The sequence below is a fragment of the Aythya ferina genome (genome assembly GCF_964211825.1).
Source record: "Aythya ferina genome assembly, chromosome: 1".
NCBI classification, from domain to species: Eukaryota; Metazoa; Chordata; class Aves; order Anseriformes; family Anatidae; genus Aythya; species Aythya ferina.
Window position 1 is genome coordinate 153212473 of NC_140296.1, and position 26171 is coordinate 153238643.

The 26171-nt window shown below is 44.0% G+C and overlaps 1 protein-coding gene and 1 long non-coding RNA gene across 7 annotated transcripts in view; one reads left to right on the plus strand and one right to left on the minus strand.

The window, feature by feature from the left end:
* Positions 1-26171, plus strand: part of CACNA1I (calcium voltage-gated channel subunit alpha1 I) — a 146410-nt gene that overhangs the window by 58697 nt on the left and 61542 nt on the right. For 2 of the 6 annotated variants that reach the window (XM_084506734.1, XM_084506732.1), the window contains exons 1-4: positions 1455-2164; positions 4264-4399; positions 5177-5310; positions 21428-21525. In XM_084506734.1, coding sequence (XP_084362860.1) covers positions 4307-4399; positions 5177-5310; positions 21428-21525 — 325 coding nt within the window. In that variant the 5' untranslated portion in view covers positions 1455-2164; positions 4264-4306. Of the gene's footprint in view, positions 1-1216; positions 1320-1427; positions 2165-4263; positions 4400-4714; positions 4795-5176; positions 5311-21427; positions 21526-26171 lie in introns of those variants that run through there. The other 4 variants (XM_084506729.1, XM_084506731.1, XM_084506730.1 and 1 more) reach the window with 4 other exon arrangements.
* On the minus strand, positions 353-4381 carry LOC311430239. The gene is made up of 3 exons (XR_014688626.1): positions 4242-4381; positions 2429-2493; positions 353-1461 (listed from the first exon to the last, which is right to left on the minus strand). It is a non-coding gene; the product is annotated as an uncharacterized lncRNA (long non-coding RNA).

Here is a 26171-nt window from a genome sequence, read left to right on the forward strand (position 1 = left end):
GAGGAATGATCATGGAAATGCGATGTCTCATCTGCAGGGTGACCATGGAGGTGACCATGGATGTGCCCACTTGGTGATGGCTCAGAGGTGGGAGGCCACAAGAAGTTGTGTGTGTGGTTGTCCAGTGTTTGGCTGGGAAGCATCATGTGGGGCTCCATATTTCCATCTATGTTTTTTTGCTGGTGATACCTGCTGCTTGCTACTTCAGTCATTGAACTTCTCTGCTGCAGCAGGCCCTGCTCTCTGTTTTGGGGCAGGAGCAGGGGCTAACATAACCATTCACACCGTAGAGTTAATTTCTTCCTCCTGTTGTAAGCCCTTTGTAGCCAAGGCATTTTTACTGCAGGTTCAATGGGCCCAAGATGTTCAAGGCATCTCTAGGAATGGATATAATCAGAGATCATAGTCAAGGCAACTCTAGAAATGGATATAATCAGAGATAGCAACGAGGAAGACTGAGAGAAAGTCACACATATAAAGCTTATGCATTTTCTGTGGTGTTAGGAGCACCAGCAGCTGGGTTTGGTGTACTCTTAATCTCCAGGTGAAGACGGAGGGAAAGGAGAGAGGAGCCCAGGGTATTGCTTTGTTTTGCTTTGTTCTTGTATTTTTGTCAGCAAGAAAAAGCAGAGATTAAGGCTGATCCCAAGAACATTAAGTTGTGCCCAGTTTTCCCATGCACAAGCTAATTACAGCTCTGATGCAGGGATACGTTGCTTCTGCTGTTTGTCGCTTAGAAATCAAGCCCAAAGGCTTTGCCTGCACCTCATCACCTGTTTCTAACACCATCTTGCATTACACATAGTCATGTTATCAAGCACTACGGCAACATGTCCAAGTCCCAGAAACACCTGGAGATCTCCTTAATTGCCCTGCAACTTGTGGCTTTCAGCTAAAGCTCCATCTCAGGTGGTTTAGGGTGGTTCTCCCCTGGTGTGTGCTGGTGATGGATGTCTCCCTTGAGTCTGTACCCATCCCTGCTGGAGGATGGTGGAGGGTCAATGGATACGTGGCAGCTCCCTCTGGCCACCAGCTGGATGGGCCGCACTCAGGCTGCGTAATTAGATGCCTTGAACTTCAGAAGAAGTTAATTAGGAATGAAACTTCTGACCGAATGATGCAGATTGCGAAGACGGGCTTTGTCAGCAGCTGAAATTAATTGCAGGCTCAAGCACAGGGAAAAGCGGGGCGGGGGAAGGCTGCGGGGAGGGGGAGGCCTCACTGCTGAAAGGAAGATGATGAACCTGGCTGCAGGCTGTTGCCGTGGTGACGGGAGGCCGTGATGGTGTTTGACAGCGGTGACACATGGAAGGCCACAGGTACCTCTAATTACCCCCTCCGACAACCCAAGCGGGCAGCAACCCCTCCTGACTCGGGGCAGGAGATGCTCTGCTTTTCTCCTCATGCTTTCTTCCTCTCCGCTGCAGGTGGGATCTGCCTTTTCGGGGGCCCCTGCCTGCTCTGAAAGGAAAACCATGTGGCAGCAGGAGGAAAGCTTTTCCTAATGTTGCTTTAATCGCCCAGGAGCCGCCAGCGATTCAGCAGCGTCCTCAGGAAGCCTGGACAAGGCTGGCAAACTTTCAGAGAGCTGTTATCTGAAAGACGGGGGAGGAGAAACTGAGTGCAGCAGCCTCACATTTTTGAGAAAGAAGATTCAGGGTCTCCTGCACCTGGCCTGAATTGCAGGGTTTTGGGGAGTGCTTGCCACGGCTGGCTGGACCTTGAGTTTCAGGTTACTGAAACCCTGAGGGCTGCTGCAGGGGGGAGTGAGAGGAGAAAAGTTAGCACAGGAGCATCCCAGCCACCCGCATGATGCCACTGCCGAAGCACACACACAAAAACATAGATATTTGCAAAATAAACCCCTGACTTCAAGCCCTGAGCTCTCTGAGGCTGGTGGTGGTTGGAGAGTACTCCCTGCTGTCAGGTCTCTTGTGTCATGTTTTCTGGTCATTTCCTTAAAAAAAAAAACAACACCCAACTTCTAGCTTTTAAAGTGATTTCTGCTCTTTGTTTTCTATGTATTTATTTCAGCCAGGAGTACTCTGAGTGCTGGTGGGGATAACACATGCCTGGGGGATTAAAGATGACAGCTGGATTGTGCTCGGTGCCCAGTGACAGGACAAAAGGCAATGGGCATAGACTGAAGCATGGGAAATCCCATGTAAGCAAACACTGCATAAGTAGTCAAAGGCTGAGGCAGGCTGCCCAGAGAGGTTCTAGTGTCTCCATCTCTAGAGATACTGAAACCCAATACTGGAAAAGACCCTGAGCAATCTGCTGTAATTGACCCTACTTTAACCGGGGGTTTTGGACAAGATCACCGTAGGAAGCCCCTTCGAGCATTGGCCCTTCTGTGGTTCTGTGTTTCTGTGAGAGTTGGCACAAAACAGTTTTTGGAAAGTCCAGAAGAGAACTGTAGTCTTACCTGAAAGGCCTGGGAGAGGTAATGGAAACCTATCCAGGTGCTTTCCTGGGCTGTGAATTGGGTCACTATAGAAATACATAGGAGAGAGAAAAGTGGGAAATTGAATATTTTTTTTGTATAGACCTCAGGGGATAAGCATTTTACTCATGCCCTTTTGACATATTTCTCTCCAAAAAGGCCTCAGTTTTTGAAGCCCTTTGTGAGGGTAGGCTCTATGTACTTATTTCATAGACTGCTTGGGATTAACTTTGTAAGGGAGAGTGATAACATGTTCTTGAAATCACCTCATAGCATGATTGGCACAGTAGAGCTGTTTCCCTGTTCTTGTCTGATTTTGCAGCTGAAGGTAGCTCACTGAAAACCAGGTGGGGGAGAAGAGAAAGAATTAATAATCTTCTAGATCAGATTATGTGGGTTAGTCATGAATCACTGTCAGAGAACAAGCAAGGAAAAGTTGCTCAGAACAAACCACAGATTTTGAGTGTCTTTCAGAAGTGGCCAGAGATACAGGCCACAGTTTTGGATTTGGTTCTGTGAGGAGTGAAAACGGGTGCACTTAGTGAGTTGTATTTTTAATAGACAATTTCTCAGCTCTGTTAGTTTAAATTAAGAAAAAAAAAAAAAAAAAAGAGACAAAACTTTGAAAATGGAAACTGAACAGGGATGCTTGTGAGGCGTGTTAAATTACACAAGTGATGTTTCTGCCAGAGGTTGGAGGTCCATTCTCATTAGATCTACATCGCTGCTTTGCAATGTGGATGCTGGAAAGAAATCACAGAAATGTGTGCCCAATTTTAGAGTTAAAACACTGTAAATGAGTCCTTGGATAAGTGAGAATTGGGTCCTAAGCCTCCTTCATTTGAAAGAGTGGGATGGTGAAAACGAGGCAGATAGAGGCTGTGAAGGGCACAGAAAAGGTTGCTCAACTACACCATTTTTACCCTCTGTTGTAATATATAAGTGAAGTGGCACTTGATGAAATTAAAAGGCAACAAATTAAGTATAATAGGAGGAAACACTTTTTAATGTAAAGTATAATTAGCCAATGTAGCTTATGGCTGCCAACTATTATTGAAGCAGATATTTCAGAAAGATTCTCAACAAAGGATTCAAATGAATAAGCAAAGCATCTGCAGGGACGCCACTATAGCTGAGAAAACAATTATAAGGGCTATCAATCCTCATGCTTTAGGGCACAAACAGATCACCAGCTGGGGTCAGAAATGCAATTTCCCCCCATGGTTACCGAATAACTTAATTAGGCACATGGTGAAGTTTTATCCTGCATGGGTCACTGCTGGAAGCAGAATAACAGATTAGATGGACCATTGACCTGTTCCAATATGGCAACTCTTTATCTTCACTCCTCACTTCTCAGAAGTGAAGAGAGAGACTTCTAGCCTTATGCTGTACCCCCCTTCCCAGAAGGGCTGTAATTGCTGGGCTCATGCAGAGACCCAGATGTCCGTTTCATTGTATTCGATATAGCCCTTCATCAGATCCCAGAGATTTCTGCCGCCTCTGAGTTTTGTGGCACCATAGAAAGTCTCTTCCCACTGTATTTGTAAGATCTGTAAGCCAACAAGAGAGGAATCAGTGTGTGTTTAACTATGGCAACAATTTGACTTGTCTAAGTACCTTAGGGCTCTGAGCTGCCTGTACATTCACATTTTCAGAAGAGTTTTGGCTTAACCAAACAGTGGAGAAGTGAGGAACTGAGGGAGAAAAACATAAGAACGTAATATATCAGCCTACCAGCAGTTATTTCCCTTCATCTTCCTATTTTGACATCCCAAGTCTAGATCAAACTTACCTTGGCTGTGATACTTTTGCAGAAGTTTTCCTTGACTCTTTTCCACCTGGTTTGAATGTGTCAGCATGATGGTGATTTTGCTAAACTGCGTTACCCTGGGGATGTACCAGCCATGTGAGGATATGGACTGCCTGTCTGACAGGTGTAAAATCTTGCAGGTAAGCAGACTTCCTTCCTGTTGTGATGGCGCATCAGTGCAAGTCATAACGTTTCACACATGTTTTCCATCAGTGTGCTGTCAACACCTTACCAACAAGGTTGGTGAGAACATCCTGGCCAACAGATTAGTAAAATGGCAAGAGCTTGCATTGAGGAGGAGGTAAATGAGATTAGAGAAAGATAATTAATGAAGACTATATGTGACCAGGCAATACGGAATAGTTGTTAACCTTTCTGGTCCTGTGCATAAGGCAGGTCTTCCCGACACAGGCAGCTACAAGATACATAGCTCACGGAGAAATAACTGTGGTTATGGCGCCCAGACAGGAGGGAATAACAACCCCCAATGCATTTGCTACTCTGCTGAGGAGCAAGAGTACTACCGAGTCCAGAGGTAACATGGCAGTCAAGGTGCCAACAAGGAGAAGAAAGAACAGGCGCACTAAGAGGGGCCATTGGTACCTCCTAGGTGGCCAGGAATGTCTGTGTGTTCCTGGTTGGTCTTGGACCTGCTGGTTCTGAGCCACCACCTTCTTTCAAGTCCATGTAAAGAGGCCCTGAGTCTACATAAATTATTTCATCCATAGAGAAAAAACAGAGCCCCGTCTTGCTTGCTTAAGAAGCAGATAGCTGTGGTACTAGTGCTGAGTGGAAAAGCTTGTCCAGCCCTGCCCCTAACTCATTTTCAGAAGCACTGAAATTCACATTTATTTCACTTTCTGTATTTTAAAGCTGAGAATGCTTGTCAAACTTGCTCTTGCTTTTCTGATTGGCAGGTATTTGATGATTTCATCTTCATCTTCTTTGCAATGGAAATGGTTTTAAAGATGGTGGCCCTGGGGATCTTTGGCAAGAAGTGTTACCTTGGGGATACCTGGAACCGCCTGGACTTCTTCATTGTTATGGCTGGGTAGGTTGACAGCTTCTGTGCTTATTTGTTCTGTGTTTGTTGGAGTCTTTTATAGAACTGAAAAAACTCCCCATCTGAAGAGCATATGAAGGTTGTTGGCAACTATGAATGCTTTTCCCTAAGTGTATTGAGCAGGGTTAAGCCCCTCATATCCTGATGGAAGGTAAAAGTAAATCCTCGCAAAGCCAATGATGCTACTCTTGATTTGCCATGGTATAACTGATGGGAAAGTTTCCACTCTGGTGCTACTCCAGGAAATTTGCAAAATTGAATCTGATATGCTGCGGTTAGTCTATGGAATAAACAGTAGACAAGGTAGCTTAGCTCTCCAGCTGATGTGCAGCTGTCTATCTCACAACTTCAGCAGAGGGTGTTAAGTTGTACCAGCTGAAGAGCAAGCCCAGAAATGTTTTTGTTAATGTCTGAGTGGAGGAGGTACAACTTTTAACAAAACCAAGATGCCTTCTCTGTTTCCAGCAACAGCTGGAACAGTTCCTTTCAAAGTTAGGAATGTAGTGTTTTTGTATTGTTTTGTTTTTTAAACTCTGGGCATTTTGTCTTTTTTTTGCATTGGCCTAACCCATGATACTATTGGGATGAGTTGACATTTGAGTGTTTTTTATAAGTTACTATGGAGAAGCTCTGATTTCTCCTCTGCATATATGAAGTGAAAAGCCTACCAGGATGTGCCTGTGGAATCACAGCAAAATGTCCTTCTCTAATACCAGTGGTCATGTGCTTTTTGGGATTTGATCGTTTTCGATCATTTTGCTTTGTGCTATAATAAAAGATAAAAAAAAAAATCAGAAAATTTATGTAATATTGCTGTTAGTACAGAAAAGGAATTGAAATCTTTTCAGAGAGAAACCCCCCACTTTCCTCTCCCTCCCAGCAAGGTATTACCAGCATTCACTGTCACCTGGAAGTGCGTGTATTACTGACAGAGCCAGCAGTGAGTTCAAGCTCTCTTTGCAGAGCTTTTCCCTCAGGTGCAGAACAGCGCTGTCTTTACATTTGCTTTTGACACAGTTGTTCTACAGAAAGACTTGAAAGCTGTTCCCTCTGGAGTGGTGTATAATTGTTTGCTTCTGGGGGGAGCTGAGATTTTCAAACTCAGTTCAGTTGTAAAAGTTTGAAGGTTGATCCTCAGCCGGCTTGTACATGAAAGGCGGACAGACAGATGAAAGCTGTAGCTTTTTGTGAATTAAAGCAACGTGCATGAGATGGGAAGACCTTTCTTGTGCCTGAGTCTGCTGTGATTAGCATGTGATTTAAAATGGGATCACATTATGAGGACTGTGAGTTCATCAGGAAAGGAAAAGTTAAAGCATCTGACACGTGCTGGTGAGAAAAACCAGATCATTGCATGTTCTAGCCTGAGCTTCTGGTGGCAAAAGGTGCTGGTGGCAAAGGGTGCTGGTAACCGGGTGCATGGAAAATGAAATATTGAGGAGGAAAGGGAAGAATAAGTGTGTTAGAAAAGGGGACCTCAGAGCCCAAGGTGCTTCTCCTTGGGGTGATGTTCTACATATACAGGATGGGAGGAAGGCTCTGCTCCAGGTGGGAACGCGATAGCCAGCACATTGCTGGGGTGTAAAAAGTTTGGGAATGGGGGTCTTTCTCTGCCTAGTACCCATGGTGTGTGAGCAGTGCTATCTGGAGAGATGAAGAAATCAGTAGGGCAATGCTAAATGAAAGAGAGTGAGTTCAAATGTTTGTTCCATGCAGGAAACAAATGAAAATGAGTGTTGTACAAACTGCACCACAGGAGGTTCCATCTAAACATCAGGAAGCATTCTTTGATGTGCAGGTGATGGAGCACTGGTACAGGCTGCCCAGCGAGGCTGTGGAGTCTCCCTGCTTGGAGATCTCCAAAAGCTGCCTGGACGTGGTCCTAGGCATGCTGCTCTGGGTGGCCCTGTTGGAGTAGGGCTTTGAGCAGGGGGCTACCATGTCCCTTCCCACCTCAACCTTGCTTGGTTCTCTGAAATCCCTGCTACCTATATCAGAAGCAAGTAAACCCCATTTATCCCTTTCATCTGCCGTCATTGATGGAGAAATCTGAGAATAAAGAGCCTTTTGCGCATTTGATAGTGGTACTAGAAATGAAGCTCACATCTGAACTCTTTTCAACGCCTAAGAGACTTAGAATCAACTCCTTAGATATAAAATAATCAGTGTGGAGGACTTTTTCATTTCAGGCCCAAAACTGAAAGAAATTTGTTTCCTGATTTCTATACAATTGTCCTCATAAGGTGTCAGGCTGAAATGATAGTAATCTCATTAGAATATCTGATCTCAAAAGACTTCTGCTAAAGAAAGATTTTCCCATTTAGTTATATAGAACTAATGACTATATAATGTATTTTGAGTTATAAAAGCTTATGGTTATTAATTCATTATTCTTTGAAATTCATTAAAACGGTCTGCACTGTTTAAATCAAATCCAAGTAGAGGCTTAAACATGCCCTTACATAAAAACTGTAGGCTTTTATTTAACCTCAGATTTAAGCCCCAGACTTTATCCTGACTGGTCCCACACCTGTATCATGGCTTCACCTTGCTCTGGGTCCAAATGCTGCCTTAGCCTTCTGACTAAGGGAAGACAGCCTGCATCAGGTCTTGCATATTTTCTCCATGCCAGTGTGTTAAATCCTGAAAATAAGCTAATCAGTTTAATCTAAAGGCCTTATCTTTTTCATTGTCCTGGGCTCTCAAGGACTGCAAGGGAGGTCATGAATTTGACCCTTAAAAAAACATCCATAATGTTGAAAAGTAATGCACTGCCTAGAAGACATTCGAGTATCTCTCAATTTCAAGAATAAGGCCCGTATTTCCCAGCCTTTTTTCTTCCTTTCTCCCTTTGAAAATACATACATAAGTGGTGCTCCAAGCAAGGCATCAAAGGTTCAGAGAGTGAACCGCAGCTTGGAAAAGCCAAGTGCAGGTGAGGGACCATTCTGTCGGGTGCTCCTGGGTGGCTGAGATACCTCCATCTGCCTAGCTGCATGACAGCATGTTTTATCAAAGAGCATAATGATTATTTGCTGCTATTGCCCCAGACAGTGCTTTGGTTACATAAGCCATGTATTCAGGCGTTCGTTTGTAGTTTCCTCCTCGCTTCCTTGGAAAGCCAGAAGCTATAGTTTTAGTTAGCTGAATTCCCTTGTGTGCCCCTGCCCTGCTTGCCCCTGCTCCCCACGCAACCCAGCAGCTCAAGGAGGAAGACTCCATTGTCACTAAAAATGCTCAGTTTCCATGGCGATAGGAGCTGACATCACCAGAACTTTCTCCCCTCTTGCACACTCCCTCCCCCAGCCACCTTCAACACGTTTTTTTTCCAGAAAGGATTAAAAAAAACAAAAACAAAACAAAACAAAAACAACAAGCAAACAACAAAAAACACAAAACAACAGTCCTAAGTCAATGTTCTCCTTCATTGTTACCTTCAATGGAGAGAGGGAATTTGGATTGAATGGCCATGCCCTTGTGCACCCAAGCAATGGGCTGTAATTTTGGCTTTCCAATACTCTGGCTCCCAACTGCTTGCTGGTGACGGGAGGTTGCAGGTTCCCAGACGTTTCATGCAGGCTGTTTGTCACCAGCTGTCCCAGTGGGAGTCCCTCTTCCCATGTGTTTGTGTTCATGTCTTGTCTGTCGTCATTTGTTTCCCACAGCAATGGGTGCTTTTGGAGAGCTTGATCTGCAGCAACTCAAAGGGCAGCTTCCTAAAGTTGAGAGCCTACTATTTTTTGAAAACTGAGATAATCAGTCACGCTGAAAACTTAGGCCAGACTCTCTACATGAATTTAGGAGAAGTCACTTATTTCTGGGATAATGCTCATCACCTTTTTAAGTTAGGCGTTTAAGTTAGACATTTCTCTAGCAACTTGCACTCTACTTGTATGGGTGGTAGCTAGTTTAAGGGGATAGGGCTTTATTGCGTGACCAGGGGGATGCTTGTGATTACAGATCTGTGCACAGAATACATCCAAAATCTTTCCTTAACTAGTTCAGTAGCTGGGGAGAGGCTGGTATATCTGTCACAGAGATATACCAGAGATATACCTTCTTTGCCTCTCTCCATCACCACACCACAACGTAGATCTCATAAACTGATCAAATCCCATCCTAACCTTGACTTTGATGAGAATGGTGTGACTTGTGTATTTTGTCATTTTAAGACACGGTTGCAGGTTTGTTTAACAGCTTTTTTAAAAAAGCTGTGGTGGACAGTAGAGCAAGACACTCAGAGCAAGTTGTCACTTCACTGCCTTAAACATTGCTAATATGGTCTCTTTATTCAGCTACGTAGTCACAACACCTCTCTGTTATTTTATGCAGCTACTTTCTCCAGTGGCTCCAAGTTGTTATTTATTTATATAATTTATTTATTTTTTCCACCTCACAATCATCTCTTCTGAAGAAAGAAAATCCCTTCCTATTAGTAGGGACAGCAAACTTTGTTCCCAGATATGTGGTGTTGCATTCGTTTGTGTTGGCATATATATTATTTGCATTTCCAAAGCAGTTCATACTGTTCTGTGTTGCTGGCTTATCCTCTTTGTTTCTTTTCTGTTCTCTTAAAAATATGCTTCAACTGCAAAATCCACTTTATTTTTTTTTTTCTTAAATTTTCTGCCAAGTTGTAATAAATAAATAAAGAACAGAGTGGCAAGAATTGTACATTACAGGAGTACATCTGCTCACAAATAAGTCCCCATTTACTGTTGCATGTGAGGCCTATTACTTAGCCAGTTTTTCTCTAGCTAATGTATGTCATGACGATTTCATATCATTCCAGTCCTATCAACATAATTACTTGTGTGAACCAGACTTGTAATCTCATAAGAAATTATAGCACATTAGTTTGATGATGTCTATTTTTCCTTAAACCTGTGTTGATTATGGCTAATTTTATTATCCACCTTTAATCCGTAATCTATCAAAGCCACGTACTGACGATTTCATTATTGTGCTGTGATCAGCATCAGTCCAGTCAGCCTACTGAGATCACCGTGTAGCTAAAGCACTGGCACAGCACCAGAATTTCTCTGACCTTTGGATGCTTTCCCAGTTTTCTGAGACTAACCAAAAATCAACAGCACTGGTCCAGGACTTTTTTGGCCAACTCTTTTAAAACTCTTGGATATAAGTTGTCCAACCCTGCTTATCTTAGAGTATCCTTATTTTGATAGGTACAGGTAAAATACTTGGTCACAGCTGCAATTGAGAGCAGCTCATTACCATCTTTGTTATAAAAAAATTATCATCTGACCTTCCCCATAGAACTGTTCTTTTTTATTGATGTTTCTGCCTTTTTACACTGTTCATGACAATTCTGTTTTCTTCTTCCAGTGATTGACTTGTACCATTTTATGTTTGTTCAGTTCTCTTACAAATTTTCTGGATTTTTCATCTCTTAATTTATATTCATTGGTATCAGCTTCCCCTTTCTTGCTTTCATTATATTGCTGCTTTTGCTCATTTTGTACTATCTTTTTAACCAGTTCAGCTTTCTTGTCTCTCTTGTAGCTTCTTGGATACCTGATAAATGTTCTTAAGTAATACTTGTTTGTTGTCCATAGTTCATGAATTAAATTCTTTATCCTGACAGGTTTGACGCATGGCTGTTTCCATGTGTTTTCAACTTAATGAACATGACCCCTGTAATCCACCAATTATATTTAGTAGTATTGATGATCTTACTTGGCATGTACATGACACATGTAATTAAGTAGTCCCAGCTTTAAGTTTATTGATCACTCCCCCCCCCAAAAACAAACAAACAACAAAAAAAAACCAACAACAAACCAGTACATCTTAATTGACCATCTCTGCATCTTTGGTTCTAAAAATCAGCTTTTAATTTATGCTGCACTTTTTTGTAAATGCTGGGAAATTGTAAGAATACTTAGGTGACCCCAGTACGTTGTCCAAATCCAACTCTTGCAGAATGGATAAGGGGAGTTTTTTTCTTTCTTTTTTCTTTTTTTTTTTTTTTTTTTTTTCTTTTTCCTATGAGTTACAGAGCAATACCAAGAGAGCTGTTTTCAAGTGTGATCTGTATATACCTGGTCATATTCATAGGCTAAGAATATAATTAAGGTTGGAAAAGGACCTTATGAGGAGTCCAGTCCAATATCTTGCTCAGGGGTAAATAACTAGCTCGGGTTAGGTTGCTTGGAGTTGTCCGGTTTGGTCTTGGAATGCCCCAGCGATGAAGACTGAACTACCTCTCTGGGCCTCTGCCCTACTGCTTATTTATCTGTATACTTAGTCTGAGCCTCCCTTCCCTGTTGGATTTATATCTGCTGTCTTGCTCTCCTGCCATGCACCATTGCAGAGGTACCACTGAGCAAAGGGGATAATCCCTTCCTGCATCTACTGGCTGTGCTCCTGTCAGTGCAGCCTCGTATGGCTTCTGCTTTCCTTTCTGCAAGGGTACACCATGGGCCACATGTCACCTGCTGCCCCCCAGATCCTTTCTGGCAGAGCTCCTACCCGGTACTGAGGCAGTGGGTCAGCCCAGCCCAAGTGCAGGACCTTGCCTTTGTCGGACTCCATGAAGCTCCTGCCAGCCCGTCCCTCTAGCCAGGAGGAATTCTCTGCTTTAAATAGCAGAAAATTAATCCATAACTTAACTCTTAATTTCCAAATTGTCACCGAGTCTGTACTCGAAATTTGTCAAAGAGCACTACACCCCCTCCCTTTCTGTCCACTTGAGTCTCCCTTGCTAGGTTAAAATCATTGACTTTAATATTCCTCTCATGCGAATCTTCCCACCAGGCTTCCCAATTGCCATTTAGTCTGTTTATGCTCATAAAATGAACAATTCCTATTCTCTTTATTACTCGGGCCCCTGGCACTGGTGTACAGACGATACAATTTTTCTCTTCTCTACATCTTTTAGTGCCTTGATTAGTTTTGTTCCTGACATGGAAGCCCTGTAAGGATTTACATTTTTCTTAATTTCAACGCTTTCCCCTTTGGTTCTTCATTTAACAGTCTACTGACTGGTCTATCTCTCATTTCTGCATAAACTAATTCATTTCTAATGAAATGCTGGTTAATATTTCTGCTTCTCCAGGGGTAGGTCGATGCTTTGCAAGTCTCCCTTCCTACCTGGCTGACCCAGCCAGCAGTTCATTGCCAGATTGCTCCATCTTCTCCTTTCCTTTTGGGTCAAACTCAAGGAGCTCAGCTGAATGTATCTTGTCCGTCTGCTTTAGAAATTGTCTATAATCTGTGGCATAGCATAAGAAAAACAGTCAATTTCAAAACACATCATAGGTGAAATATTGCCCTGGAGGTTTGGAAACCTTCCTAGGTTTGCCTTTTTATCTATTGTTTCGGCCACAGTACAGCAGCACAGCTCTCCTGATATCTTCATTTCCCTTCCAGAGCATCCTTTCCGTTCTGAATAGTTTCACAGCCTTTGGAGGAGGTTTTCTGGCATCTCTGTACAGCTGGAGATCCCTTCTTGGACATGTCTGGTAACCCGTTAGATTGAGCAGAACAATTCTTCTTGCTCCCTGTGCCTCTTAGCAAGCTGTTTTTTTTTCAGAAATGCTTTATGCAGCTTCCACACGGGGAGTCTGGAACACATTGCTCTCTATTAACTGCAATTATTATTATTATTGTTATTATTATGACCTTATCTCAATGGTGCATATCAACAGTCCTTGATTTCTGCTTCCCCTAAATCCTTAGATATTACTTCCTTTTTTTTTCCATAAACCTGCAGTGATGCTGCTTCCTGAATTCTTGCTTCTGATCAATTTTCACCCCTTTTCTTACCTGTGCTGTCCAGTGTCAGTGCAAATATGTCTGAGCAGCAACTCTTTCCTTTCAAGGAAACCACCAGCTCAAACCTCTAGGACCTCAAGCTCATCCCAAGGCACTTCAGCCCAGGCAAGGGGGCCAAAGGATGGGAAGTATCAGCCCCCTGCCTCCAATGCCTCTCCATCCCCAGGCAAGAAAATTGTCCATTCTGGGAAGATGCTGCTTGGCCTGAGATGCTGATAGACTTCAATCTCATGAGACAGGGAAGTGTGCTGCCTATCTTCTGTTTTCACTTTGCTTTTAATTAACTGTGGTCCTTCAGGGACCTGGCCAGAATCTGCATAGTTCTGACTTTAAAATCTAGGACCATTAAATACTTATTAGCAGCAATGTAAACAGCAGAATACTCAGAAAATCTTGGTTAGCTAGTCTTCAATGCCAAATGGAAGTTTCTATAAAATTATGGCAAGTTAGAGAAAACTGTAATAAATACAGCAATTAGGTGTTTCAAGCAGCGATCAGAGAAAGATGGAAACCAGCAAGCAGCAGGCTAAATATCATCCTCACCAAAGGCAGAAATATCAGAATTGCTGCCCTCCCCCCCAACACACACTCACTTTTTCCTCCTTAATGATACTAATTATTTCATTTGCTTTCCCCCAGTAAAGCTATCCATAGATGTGCAACATATTGAAATGAAAAGAGTCATCACAACGAAATGAATCACACCAGAGAAGAATCAAAACAAGGAGGCAGCGGTACCCTGTGTGCGTTATGTGTAGCTCTCAATTATTGCCTCTAATGCTTTGCCTCCCTGAAAACTAATTCCCTACTGCACAAATCCTTAGCTTCACTAAAAAGAAATAAAGGGGACACTACCAGCAGCCTTGCAGGATCAAGATGCAAATATTTATTTATTTATTTATTTTTTTGGCTAAGTAATGAAATGCAGATCCAGAAGCCTGTGCTCAGTCTCTTGGTTTTCAAAAGTGAGGCCTCGTCACTTGTCTTCAGTCATCTGAGCTTGCCCGGTCCCTCTGGCTTTCTTATCACAGTGTGAAAACCTGCTTATGTCTTTTCATATCATGTCTCTGAAACTGTTAAGAAACTCTGACGTTTTCTCTTAGTGCTCAGTTTGGAGAGAAGTCTGAGTGTTCAGGGGTGTGAAATAATCACATCCTAGGCAGCCAGAGAGCAGTCTCACAGGCTTTGGAAGCCTTCAGCAAGATTTTGCTTGTAGAGGAACTTTAAAAAGTAATAAAATAATAATAATAATAAAAAAAATAAAAAAAAAAAAGACTTTTATACTGGGGGGACAGTTGTGTTTTATATATTTTTTTTAGGAATACTAAGCATTGTAGCTCTGGAGCTGTGTAATTAGTAATTTATTAGTCTGTGAAAAAATATATTTTTGCTAACAGTCTCTTTACTTTTACTTTTTATTTTTTTAAAGGATGGGGGGAGATGGGAGATGTAATTTTTTCAGTCCTTGTTTTACTAGCAAGGCATTTTTTCCCCTTTGCTTCTAACTTCCAGCTCTTATCTCAGCAGAGAGTTGCCTTTATGCAGCATGATGAGCTATAACTTTAAAAGGGATAAGCAAGTCTACTTAGCTGAGCACACTGTGGTGTGCAGAGCAATTTAGGGGCCTGCTGTGTAATGTCTGGCCACATCCCATATGATGTTATCCCATCATTTCTGCAGCAGGTGCTGAAAGGACTTCAGCTCATCTATTTAGGGTGCATTTTCCTGGCCTCGGGAGCACCAAACTGTGCAAAATGCTTGCCGTGCCAGCATTTGCACGCTCTCTGAGTATTTGTGCAGAGTGCTTGCTGGCATTTGCAGCCAGTCAACAGTGGGTTTGGTGCTGGGCAGTGCCCGCCAGCCCCATGCCTGCTGCATCATGGAGCAACCCAAGGCCATAGGGCAGAAGATCAGATCCGAATAACCGGTTAACAGGGAGCCAGGGTAGCTGTGAAGGTTACATTTTTGAAGAGGTGCCCATGTGTGCCCGTGGAAGACCCATGTGGATGGTGCTGCCTGAAGCCTGCGCCCATTCCTAACCTTGTGTCTTCTTGCAGCTGTGAGCAAGTGAAGGAAGTGGGGAACAACATACACCAGTAGGTTGAGGGGCCCTGCTAACGAGGCAGTAAGCGGATTTTGCTGCCTGCCCTCTCTTTTCTGCACACCACTAATTCAGCCAACAGAGCACCCATGGGGCCAGATCTCTTCCACACATACCCTGGCCACTACTGTATCTCTAACCTCAGAGGGCCAGAACAGGGTGGATCTAGCAATGCACATGCTTTTTAACCTCCTTTAATCAGAGGATCCCATTAATATAAGTCTGGAGAGGAGCTACAAGCCTGTCAGAGTGCCCTGTCCCATGAGGATGAGCTTTGCTTCACCTTTTCACTGCAAGCCTCTGTCTCTGCAGCCAGAGCAGAGGCATCTAAACCTGCTAGACCTCTCATCCTGGTGCCTACCACAGCAGTGAGAAGATTTGGGGGTAAATATGTCCCCCACTGACACCCTACAAACTGCAGGCAGGAGCTTTGAGCTGTCCATGGGCTCATGTGTCAGGGGAGCATCTGGGTAATAGCAACATCAGCTCCAGCTTTTGGTATCAATATTTGAAGTAAAAAATTGGGAAAAGCTGGGGTACTTAGTTGAAGGAATTCAGAGCAGAGGATAAGAAGTTGTCTTCTGCCTTGGTCACCCCAGGTGCTCACAGATGCAAGGAGTGAATGGCCAAAGTCCCCAGGCAGCGAAAGCTTCACTTTGCATAGAGACTGATAGCAAGCCTGGTGCTGCAGCTTGGAAGCCACAGTCATGAAGTTTCTTGCTTCAGTGCCAAACCAAAATTTATTTGACAAAGAAATATGAATTGATTAGACTGCAGTTAATTAGATTTCAATTGAAAACCCATATCAGAGTAAGGGAATTAGACAGCTTTTGAATTTAACAAAAACATATTGGCTTTGTGTCATAAGAAAAATTCTGCTGCGGTATTTTCATGAATACTTCCAGAATTCATTTTAAATATTAATTTTTGGGTGCTAATTTTCAGCAAATAGAAGTTCAAGAGCAAAGATTAGGAAAGCTAATAAGTATTTAATAAAGGTATAAGGAGATGTAAATATAAAGAGGTAAATGGCAATGTTTGAACTGTTTTAATCATGGATTTCATTGAGTGTAATTGCGGGGAAGCTGCTAGCCAGGTGCTGCAGGAGTACATTATCTTGGGTTATGCATACAGCAAGATAAAGACTGATTTTTTTTTCTGGGACCCTCACGTGGCTCTCATATTCTTGCTAGGTCAACCTTATGGGGTGTTTATTCCTTGGGTCCTGCTGGCCCAGAGCCACGCTGGCTGGGCCTTACTGCTGCTGCTGGGCAGCGAGCGTTGCTCTTCTCTCCTGAGCTTCGCTCCTGCCTGAGAAGCAGAGTGCCAAGGCAGACCTAAACCCGCTCACGGGTGCAGAGGAGCAGAAGAGGTGCCAGGCTGTGGCTGATGAAGCCTTTCTGCTAAGGCTGAGGTCTCACGGGCAGTGTGGGCGTGCGGTGCTGGCGCTGTGCGTGCCCCCTTGTTCCCGTGTGCTTGCTGTCTGCTCCAGTGGCTTGGCATGGGATGGAGGTACACCAGGCCAGGTGCTTTCTGGACAGGGTCAATGCACTAACAAATTGCTCGCTTGTTCCTTTGTGCTAGTTTGGCTTCAGCTCTGTTAAACTCGAGGCCTCTTGTGTGTTTTGCTAAGCAGAGTTGCCTGGGCATAGTCCAATGTTCATCAGCAAGACAGAGACTAAATGGGAGGAGGAAGCAGGTAGAAGATTGGTATCAAAAGCAACAAGAGGAAGAAAGAGGGAGATGGAAGAGGAAAGAAAAGATTGGGAAGGGAACTGAAAGACGTGAGGCAAAGTGGGAAAAGATGAGGGAAAGGCGAATGGAGAATGGAAGTTAAGGAGGACCAGAAAGATGAAGTGGAGAGGCGGAAACGCTGCAGGCAGGCATGAGTCAGAGAGATGGGGAAGGGAGGGTGTGGGGTGCTTTGAGAGTGAAAGGAGGCAGAGTTTGAGTAGAGAGGCACAGCCTGTCAGACGTCCCCCCTAATTCTGCAGGGTGAACCCCATGTGTGCAGCTGGTGCCCCTGTCCTGCTCCCCACCCCAGCAGTGCTCCCACCGTGCGTGTGGTGCAGGGACAGTGTGTGCGTCAACCCCCTTTCCTTCCAGAAGAGTTTCTCACAGAAAGTTTTCAAGAAGAAAATCTCTACTGAGGGAAGAAGAATTACTGTATAAATTCAATTATCTTGACAGCTCACTGCTCAAATTCCATCACAGATCGGGAGCTTCTCTCTGATTTCGCATAGTTCCAGCTTTGTAACCTGCCCCTGTGCTCGCCCACCCACGCCAGAGGCCACAAAATGCTTTAGCAGTGCCAGAAATGAGCTGCCATTTCCCTCAGGAGAGATGTGTTCCCTTCTGCCCCGTCATGGTAAAGGGAAAGGACAGCTCACAACCTACATAGGCTTTTCTATATCCAAGACTTTGCCCAACTACCTCCAGATCTTAAAGAAACCAAGTTTTTACAAACAAAGCATGTTTAAAGCAGCCAGGAAAGAGTGGAGAAAGGCAGTTGGATGATGGAGGCTGCCCTTGTTCACTGCACTGATATGCCATGAAGCCAGGATGAGGAGCCTGGAAAGCTTGTGGGATTTAATAAGGAGACAGACATACTGCCTTTTATGTTGTTATGCTCTTGGTTAATGAACACCCAGCAAACACGTGGTTCCCTGGGTTGCTGGCACAATAGGGACCGAAGTTTGGTACCTGCCTGAGAGTCCAGATAAGCACTGTGAGCTTGAAATCTCGAGACCTTGAGACACAGATATGGGAAAATGCCACCCTCCTGCAGTAAATTTGCTGCTTGTTTCTGGCTGATCTCTTTTTGTGACATCTCCTTTTGACTTTGTTAACCCATCACACCTCCAACAAGTGACAGTAGGACATCAGGTACAGCCCAACCCTAGGGAGCTTGCATGTGCTGGGTTTCCAGGCAGTGGGGAGCTGGCTGGAGATGGGTAAGAGCAAAAACTGCTGGGTTGGCAATTCCTGAAATGTTGCAGGTGCCCAGTGACTGCAGCAGGGTCATTTAGAGATCTTGTTTCAGCAGGGGAAGGAGACAACAGGTTTTGACTGCAGAGAGGTTTGTTTATTTATTTATTTATTGTTAATTGCTGTTTCACCCTGTTCACCTGCAGTCCATTGTGGTACAGACACACTGCCCTTGTGCAAAGGGAATTGTGAGTAATCTAATGCTAAAACTATCATTAGGAATAAACAGGGGAGAATGAGTGGCCCTCGCTCTGAGAATCGCACTAAAGTTGAGCTGGAGTTGTTTGGGGTATGATTTACATGACTACAACAGGCATGCCTCTGATATGTCTGTGTTATTACAGCCAAGACCAGAGGCCTTGGAAGAACTGTGGGCAGAATGGGTCTGCTAAGCAAGCCAAAGCCCTGGGGCCTGCTAGGGCTGAGATCATTTTCGGTAGAAGTTGCTCTCTGAAAAATTTAACAGTTGCCCTTCTCTGACCCATCCTTAGGAACAGCCTGCTGTTTTCATTGGCAGAGTGATTGACCATTCTGCTTTTTTTTTTTTTTTTTTTTTTTTCTAGCTAAACTGGAACATTTTTGCAGCAAATCTGCAGCCACCAAGAGGGTCCAGGATGCTGGCTCTCTGTCTGAACTGCATGGCTGCAGCTAGGGTAGCTAGCATTCGTCTTGTTCCACAGGGACCTGTGCTTTCTATTTCAATGATTGTTACTTTTCTAGTAATACATGGCCCATATTAAATAGGTGGCAAGCTCATTCCACCTGGCAGAGTTGGGACGTGCACCTGATTCAGTATTCTCCCATAGCAATACCAGGAACGTGGTTGTAGCTAAAAGAGGATAAAAACCAAACAATTTCTAAATGGAGGCCCCATCTTTAACTGAATTTTGTAGTGATAAATCTAAGTAAAGATATCACCTCTGGCTACTGATTTCTTCTCAGTTCTAACCCAGTGCTGTTCCTTTGCTCTCAGTTTTTGTGAGGGTCATGATGTTCTTTAGGACTTCTCATTTAGTCACTTGCAGTTCAGAGAAGACCATGTCTCAAAACTAAATGTATTTTGGGGTCATTTGCTAATTTGTCATCTGATAGAGTGTTTCAAGTTGTTCTACTACTGCTCAAATATATATATATGCACACATACATACGTATATATATTTGCCTTCAGCATTATGACCCCAATCCCATGCTCCAGGTGATGTGGTTTTCCAGGAGAGGGAAGGAGGTTGTGTGAGACCTCACCAGGTTTGAGACCTTTATGTTTCTGTGCATGTATCTACCCCTAATAATGGGCTGCAGCGTAGAGACTTCTTCAGCCTGAAGCTTCCTCTACATGCTAGGTCTCCGTGCTGAGACAAGATGTTATCCCACGTCCTGGGAGCAATACAGCAATGTGCATATCGTGCTTTGCTTGTAAATGTAGTTCCAAAGTTTCAGCAGGTCTAACTCTGGACAACATCACACTGATGAGGCCATTTGGTTACATGCTTTTGGAGGGAGGTTGATCAGTGCCTGCTCAAGGGCTGTGCTCATTTGCACAAGGCCATTATGTCCTTTGTGCGATGCCCTGCAGTTATGTCTGTGTGTGTATATTGCTCTGTGTTCTTCTTCCTTTAAACCCACTTCCCAGTTTCAGCTGACTGGCTCCTGAGCCTCACTAATGCTTTCTGTAGGCTATCTGTATGTTGCTTCTGGGTTTGGTACTTTTTTTTTGGGTTGCATCTTGTGTGTCTGTGTGTGTGTATTTTGATTATCTGCATGAAATCCCTCCTCTCTCCTTCTGCCTCTGGTATATGTGGAACTGACAGCTCCGGGGAGGTAAATGAATGCCACTGCATTTCAGAGAAAGAATTATTTCATGCAATTACCCTAAAAGTGTATGAGAGAACAGAGTGAAAGGAATGAGAGAGGGAAAGAAAGAGAGCATGAGAGAGAATAATCACAACACTTCGACAGGTTTACCCTATTGTGTTTGAAAATCTATCACTCTGACAAGTCCCTTTTGTGAAAGGTGTAGACAGATAACTTGACACTTGCTCTTCAAGGTCCTTTAGAGTGAAGAGGGTGATCAGTGGAAGGATCAGTCCTTCAGTGCAGTCTGAAGAAATGTAGGAGTCAGGGTGTATGGAAAGGCTGGGAGAAAGTTGACTTGTGTCTGAAAAAGGAGGGAGATCAGAGCTTGTGAGAGAGGGGAACTGGCAGCCCCTGGACACGGGGACTACATCCATATAGTGACAGGTTTCACTCGAGTCCTCTTCTTGATATTTCTTAAGGACTAGCTCTCACTGTCACTAATGCTCTTTCATTCACCCTTCAGTGATGCCCGGGCAGAGGGATTGGGTGGACTTCAGGCTACTGGACTATGGATTTGTGGGTCTTTCTATGGAAATTGTAATGTTTTTGGTTTGAGAAGGGGTGCACTAACAAAGGCTGTGTTTCCTCCTCCCTCCTCCATCTCCTAAGCACCTTGAAAGGCTGGAAAAGGAGCCTTGTGTAGCTTCACTAGTCGTGTCTGAGAGAAGATTTGGGAGCAGCACTTTCTGTCCCTAACTCTGCTGCTGTCTCACCTGTCAGCTTTGTCACTCTTGATCCCCTCTTCATGTCTTCCCAGAGGCCTCAAGCACCCGTGCTCAATAAAACATAAAATACTTAGAGATCCTCAGGTGGATTTTGCTGGCTGGGGTGTATGGTTATTATAACTCAGTGTCTCCCAGTGCTTTCCCAGAGGTAGGCCAGTTACCTGGGCATCTGCCATACTGGGCAAGAGGAGCGATGGGCTAAGGGATGCTGGACCAGGTCACTTTTGTAACCTGCACCTGCTGCTCTTGCGGCAAAGCCAACGCATTAGTCATAGCTATTTGCACCTTGAGGTTATTTAGGGAGCATGCTGTTGGGTTAGAAAAGCTGAGGTCTAGCATATGTCCTAAAATTAGGATTTTTCTCTTTTGGTGCTGTCAGAAAGGAGTGATTCACAGCTATGGGAGAAGCCTTCCCACCTAGCTGAAAACGTTACAGCTTTAAGTAGTTTGCCTCTACGCAAGGTAAAACAGCTTAACATGAGCCTCCTCCAGGGACCTCATCCTGCACTGGGAGAACACCTACAGCAGAGCTTTACAGAGCAGCAGTGACGTTCAGCACCACGCTGACTGCGTGAACCCTACCCTGTATCTCAAGCCAGGATTTTGGATTGTTTTAAACTCTTTCTCTCTTCTTCTGCAGGATGGTGGAGTACTCCCTGGATCTCCAAAACATTAACTTGTCTGCAATCCGTACTGTCCGCGTCCTGAGACCCCTGAAAGCTATCAACCGTGTGCCTAGTAAGTCATGCTTGCCTCTCATACCTGGCCAGCTTGGGCTATACATGGTGAATACACGATCAGTAAGGCTGTGCAGTGTTGTTCTCTGGGCTGGGTTCAGATGCTAAACGAGTGGAGGCTGCCACATGGCATGTGCAGGCTTTTTCCCCATTGTGGAGAAACTCTGGTTCTTCCTTCACTCTGCCTCTCTGTTTTTGTTTGTTTCTCAAGTCAGCATTGCCCTCCCTGCAAGCCTGGGAGGGGAGTAAGCAGGCATTGCCATCGTTATTTAACCACAGGAGGCATCAACAGAGGTGGTTCAGGCTTTGGTTGTGTCTGAGTGGATGGAGGTGAGCCGGCTGGCGGGTTGCATACTGTTTGGGGTCCAGGGGTTGCAGAAGCTCTGAACTCAGCTAGCTGTCTCACTCCGATGTTTCTGGCTCTTTCCTGCTCAAAGGCAGCAGCTGCCACGTACAGCCCCATGAGACCTTCACCGTTTCTTCCATACATTTTTCTGTCTCACAGAATAGCAGGAAGTCTCTCTGCTCTTCCCCATAATCTCCTTAATCAGGCTGTCTGCAGTGGCTAAGACCTTGCCAGAGCTCTCTTAATCCTTATCTTGAGCTCAGATTCTCCCTTTTCTTTCCTAGATCTGAGGAAGTTTGCACAGTTGTCCTCCTCCTCCCTCCTTATATTCTTTTGCTTTGCGCCAAAGTCACTTTCATGATGACACCTATTTGGAGACAGATAGCTGGATCTGTGGCTCCATGCAGAGCCCTTCTAGAAAGTGGTCTTGTCCCTCTTGCTGGGTGTGTTTTTGTGTCTTGGCAATAGCCAGGGACAGAGAGGGCCGCAAGGTGTGACTGAGGAGCTGAGGCTGAGTTCTGTGTGCCCAGCGTGGCAGAGAAGCAAGAGAAGCAGCTGTTTTGAGCACTGACCATGCACTCAGGTATTCAACATGTCCATCGTGGGGGGGGGACAAAAATAAGAGTATCTCTTCTGGAAGCTGATGCTGAGGTGAGGGGGATGCCCTGGAAGTCGTGCATGGCTTGTTCAGCCCTCTGGGATGTATGGCCTGTCATACATGCCGTGTCAGGGCAGCTCCCTTTCCCCTATGCTTCCTAAGCAGTCCTGTAAGTCTGCGCTCAGAGACCACTTTGAGGCTGCTCCCTATTATCAGTGCAGACTTAACTTTTATGATGAGTAGGAACATCTTGAACGATACCCAATTGACTCCTGTAGGTGCCTGCCAAAGGCGTGTGTTAATTGCCAGGCACTGGTGTTCAGGAGCAAAACCTGACTAACAAAAAGCTGAGGGCTTGTTTTATTTTTATTTATAGCCCAGAACAGCTGGAGTTGGCCCCCCGTTTTCAGTAGTTATGCTGGGGGATGAGTGGTGTAGGTGAGACCAGCACTGGCCCATCAGAGACCCATCTGTAGATGCAGAGGCCCTAGAGAGGCTTTCAATCATCTTGGCTGACCTCCACAGAGCACAACCCATTGAATTTCCCCTGAGCGTCCTGACCGTGAAGCTGTCTGTCTGCTCCTTTTATCAGTATAAAACTCCACCTGTATGAAATTGATGCTGTTTTAATTTCCACTCTGTGGTTAAACCTTTATGTATCTTCCTCGCTACATAAATCTGTGGTTATATAGAGAGAACTTTTTGGAAGAAAGACATCCTGCTATTAATTAAAAAAAAAAAAAAAAAAAAGAGAGAGAGAGGAAAAAAAAAAAAAGAAAAAATGAAATCTGTGTCCCTGGGAGAGGAAGCACTGACTTGCGGGTTGAAAACTGGCAAAGAGGCTGTAAACAAAGTCTTATGATAAATGGGAATGTGCTGCGTTGGAAGAAGGTGCCCAGTGGGGTACAGCAAACATAATTAATAGGACCTTTGGCCACAAATCTTTTTTTAATGTCTTTTTAAAGTTCTTCATTACTGATCTGAAGAAAGAGCAAAGTCTATTAGTGAGACGTGATGATGATACCAAACTGGAGGAGTTGCAGGTGCTAGCAAACAAAGAGGGAAATAACTCAGCCAGAGGCAGAAGGAGATTGAGACCTTGATGGAAGTGCCAGAGATGTGTGGGGAGAAGCAGGGTGTTAATCCCCAATACAGATGTGCAGCCATGTTCAGAAGACCATGATGGGACAACAAGGCCCAGTGCTCACCAGCAGCCAATCTCAGAGGCTTCCACATGGGCACCTGGATAGGGACTGTTTTTTACAGAGCGTGACGACGTGGACCGAATAGTTAGGAGGGAGCAAATATAGAATGACTCTAAGGAAATTCTAGCGATGTGGAAGAGGAAAAAGCATCACCTGCTTGATAAATTAGATATACTTATTTTATATTCTTGGCAGGAAGACAAGGCAGAAGTTTAAATGCCCAGATTGGATATGTCTAAATTCTTCTTGCCTGTGTTCATTCTCGTTACTGAATGCTCTTCTACAGTGAGACTTGTGAGGAGCACAAGGAGCAGACCAATGGATGTGCTGTAATCATTACATACAGCATAAAGGATGCATAGTCTCTACTACTTGAATCACGATAGAAGAAGAAAAGGACAGCTAGTGTAAACAAAAGGGGGCAAATATAATGTCCATTAAGGTATCATAATGTCCATTAAGGCAAACGTTCATTAAATAAGAGGTTCTCCACACATTTCTTAATTAGACCTCGAAACTCACTGCCAGGGGCAGTCCTTTCAGCGCTAGATCAAGGGGCACCATGGGCCTCTTGCAGTGAGTAAAAGGGGATCGTCCAAGGAATGAGAGCTTATGTAAGACACTTGTGGATATCAAATTTGCCTGCTTCAGGGTTAGACCTGATCTTTACCTACCAGTTATCATCAATTAATTCCATGTCTTGTAATTCTCAGCAGGATATGCTACTGACCATTTCAGACTACACTCGTGGATGGAGTAGATTATGGATCTGACTTGCCTGATCATTCCTACATCCACCTGTAATTATTAAAGAGTACTAGAGAAAATGTGAGGTGCCCTATTTTTGTAATACGTATCATACCTTCATTAGCATTCCTGCTTATCTCTTGCTTTCCCGACTACAGCCCCAGGAGTGCTGCCTTTTGGGGTTTTGTCTGAAAATGCATGAAACAAAACATTACGGATTGCTTCTGGTCCTGTTACCTTCTGATTCAATTCTGGAGCAGCAAGCTGGTGTGACAAGCCACCGAACAAGTGTAAAGAGGCAAAATACAAAATACCCTTTGGGTGTGCGTCAGAGGCAGTTGCTTTCTGCTCTGAGCATGCCTGTGTCCTGGGCTGGGGGTGAAATTCCACCTCCATTTGTTGTTATTGTCCTCTTGCAATTGTGTGGCAGGTTGCTAGGTGAGACGTCGCTGTTACTGCTAGCTCTTTCATCCCTTCTTCCCATAGCAAGGCACACGGTTTGAGGGTGGGGGAGTGCTGGGGGGTGGCTGGTTTTGTTTTATTTCTGCCTGCTTTTGAGCAGGGAGCCTGTAGTCCTTTCTGATCATCTGAATTTCTTTCACTTCTGTTATTATGTTTTTCAACATTGAAGCAGAAGATGTTTCTTCAGTTTACTCTTGTAGTGTTGGTCTTATGCAAAGAAGAGTCTTTGCATTGTGTTTGATGCATTCCAGTTTCCACTTACAATTTAGTAACTGATTCATCATTTGGAAGCAGATTACTTCAGCTGAGCACACTGTACGGAAGTGAAGGAGTCTGTTGCAGAGTGTTGCATAGCAACTTTATTGAATAGGAAGTGTATACATGTGCTAATACTTGGTGTGTGAGTGCAGTAATACTTATGTGGAGGTAAAGGCATCAGAAATATAGAGTTATATGCTTATTTCTAGCTGTGCAGGAAATAGGATTTCAGAATTGTGAGAAGTTATGCTTTTTATACGTATTTATATATATATATTTCTTCTCAGAACAAGAATAAATGCATTTCCCATGCATTTTAATATGGTTTTATTCTGCCTAATTTTAGGTAGCTTGTTTGACTTTTTGGTCTCTTCCTCTATTTAGTCATGACAAGAAAGTTTCCAAACAAAAGAATTTCAACTATGTCATTCTAAAAATATTAAAATAGAATATTTCAACTTTAGCAAAATGCTTTCCCCTATCACCTTCCTTATCTTTTTGCTAGATGAAGTATCAGTAGCTATCACAGCATCCATCTCAAAGTGTTTCCATTTCAATGAAAAGGCATTTTTACTGGCAAAATTGCTGTGTAAGAAAATCTTGGTCTAGCCCCATTTTTCTTTATTATTATCATTACAGTAGCTCCATGGGTCCAAATAGATGAGATTTTGCTACTTTTCTTCTACAGATCTCAGAAATACAAACCAGGGCTTGTTAGTTTAATCTTCCTCATGCTTCAGACTGGGTGAGTGAGACCCAGTGAGTGTCACCAGCAATATCAGGAATCCAGCTGATGTCTCCTAATTCTTAGCCCTCTGTTCATCCCACTAGACCAAAGCTGCAATATAAAAATAGTCTGAAGCAGCTGAACCCTGGAATGGGAAAAGCAGGTGTTTTACATTTATATCTCTTAAATCTGTATTCCGCTCTGAGCTACCTGTGTTCGGTGCCGTGACAGTGCCTAAGATGGAGCGATCTGGCTATGAACCCCGCACCTGGCACAGGAGAAAAGTGATGACATTTACTTCTCT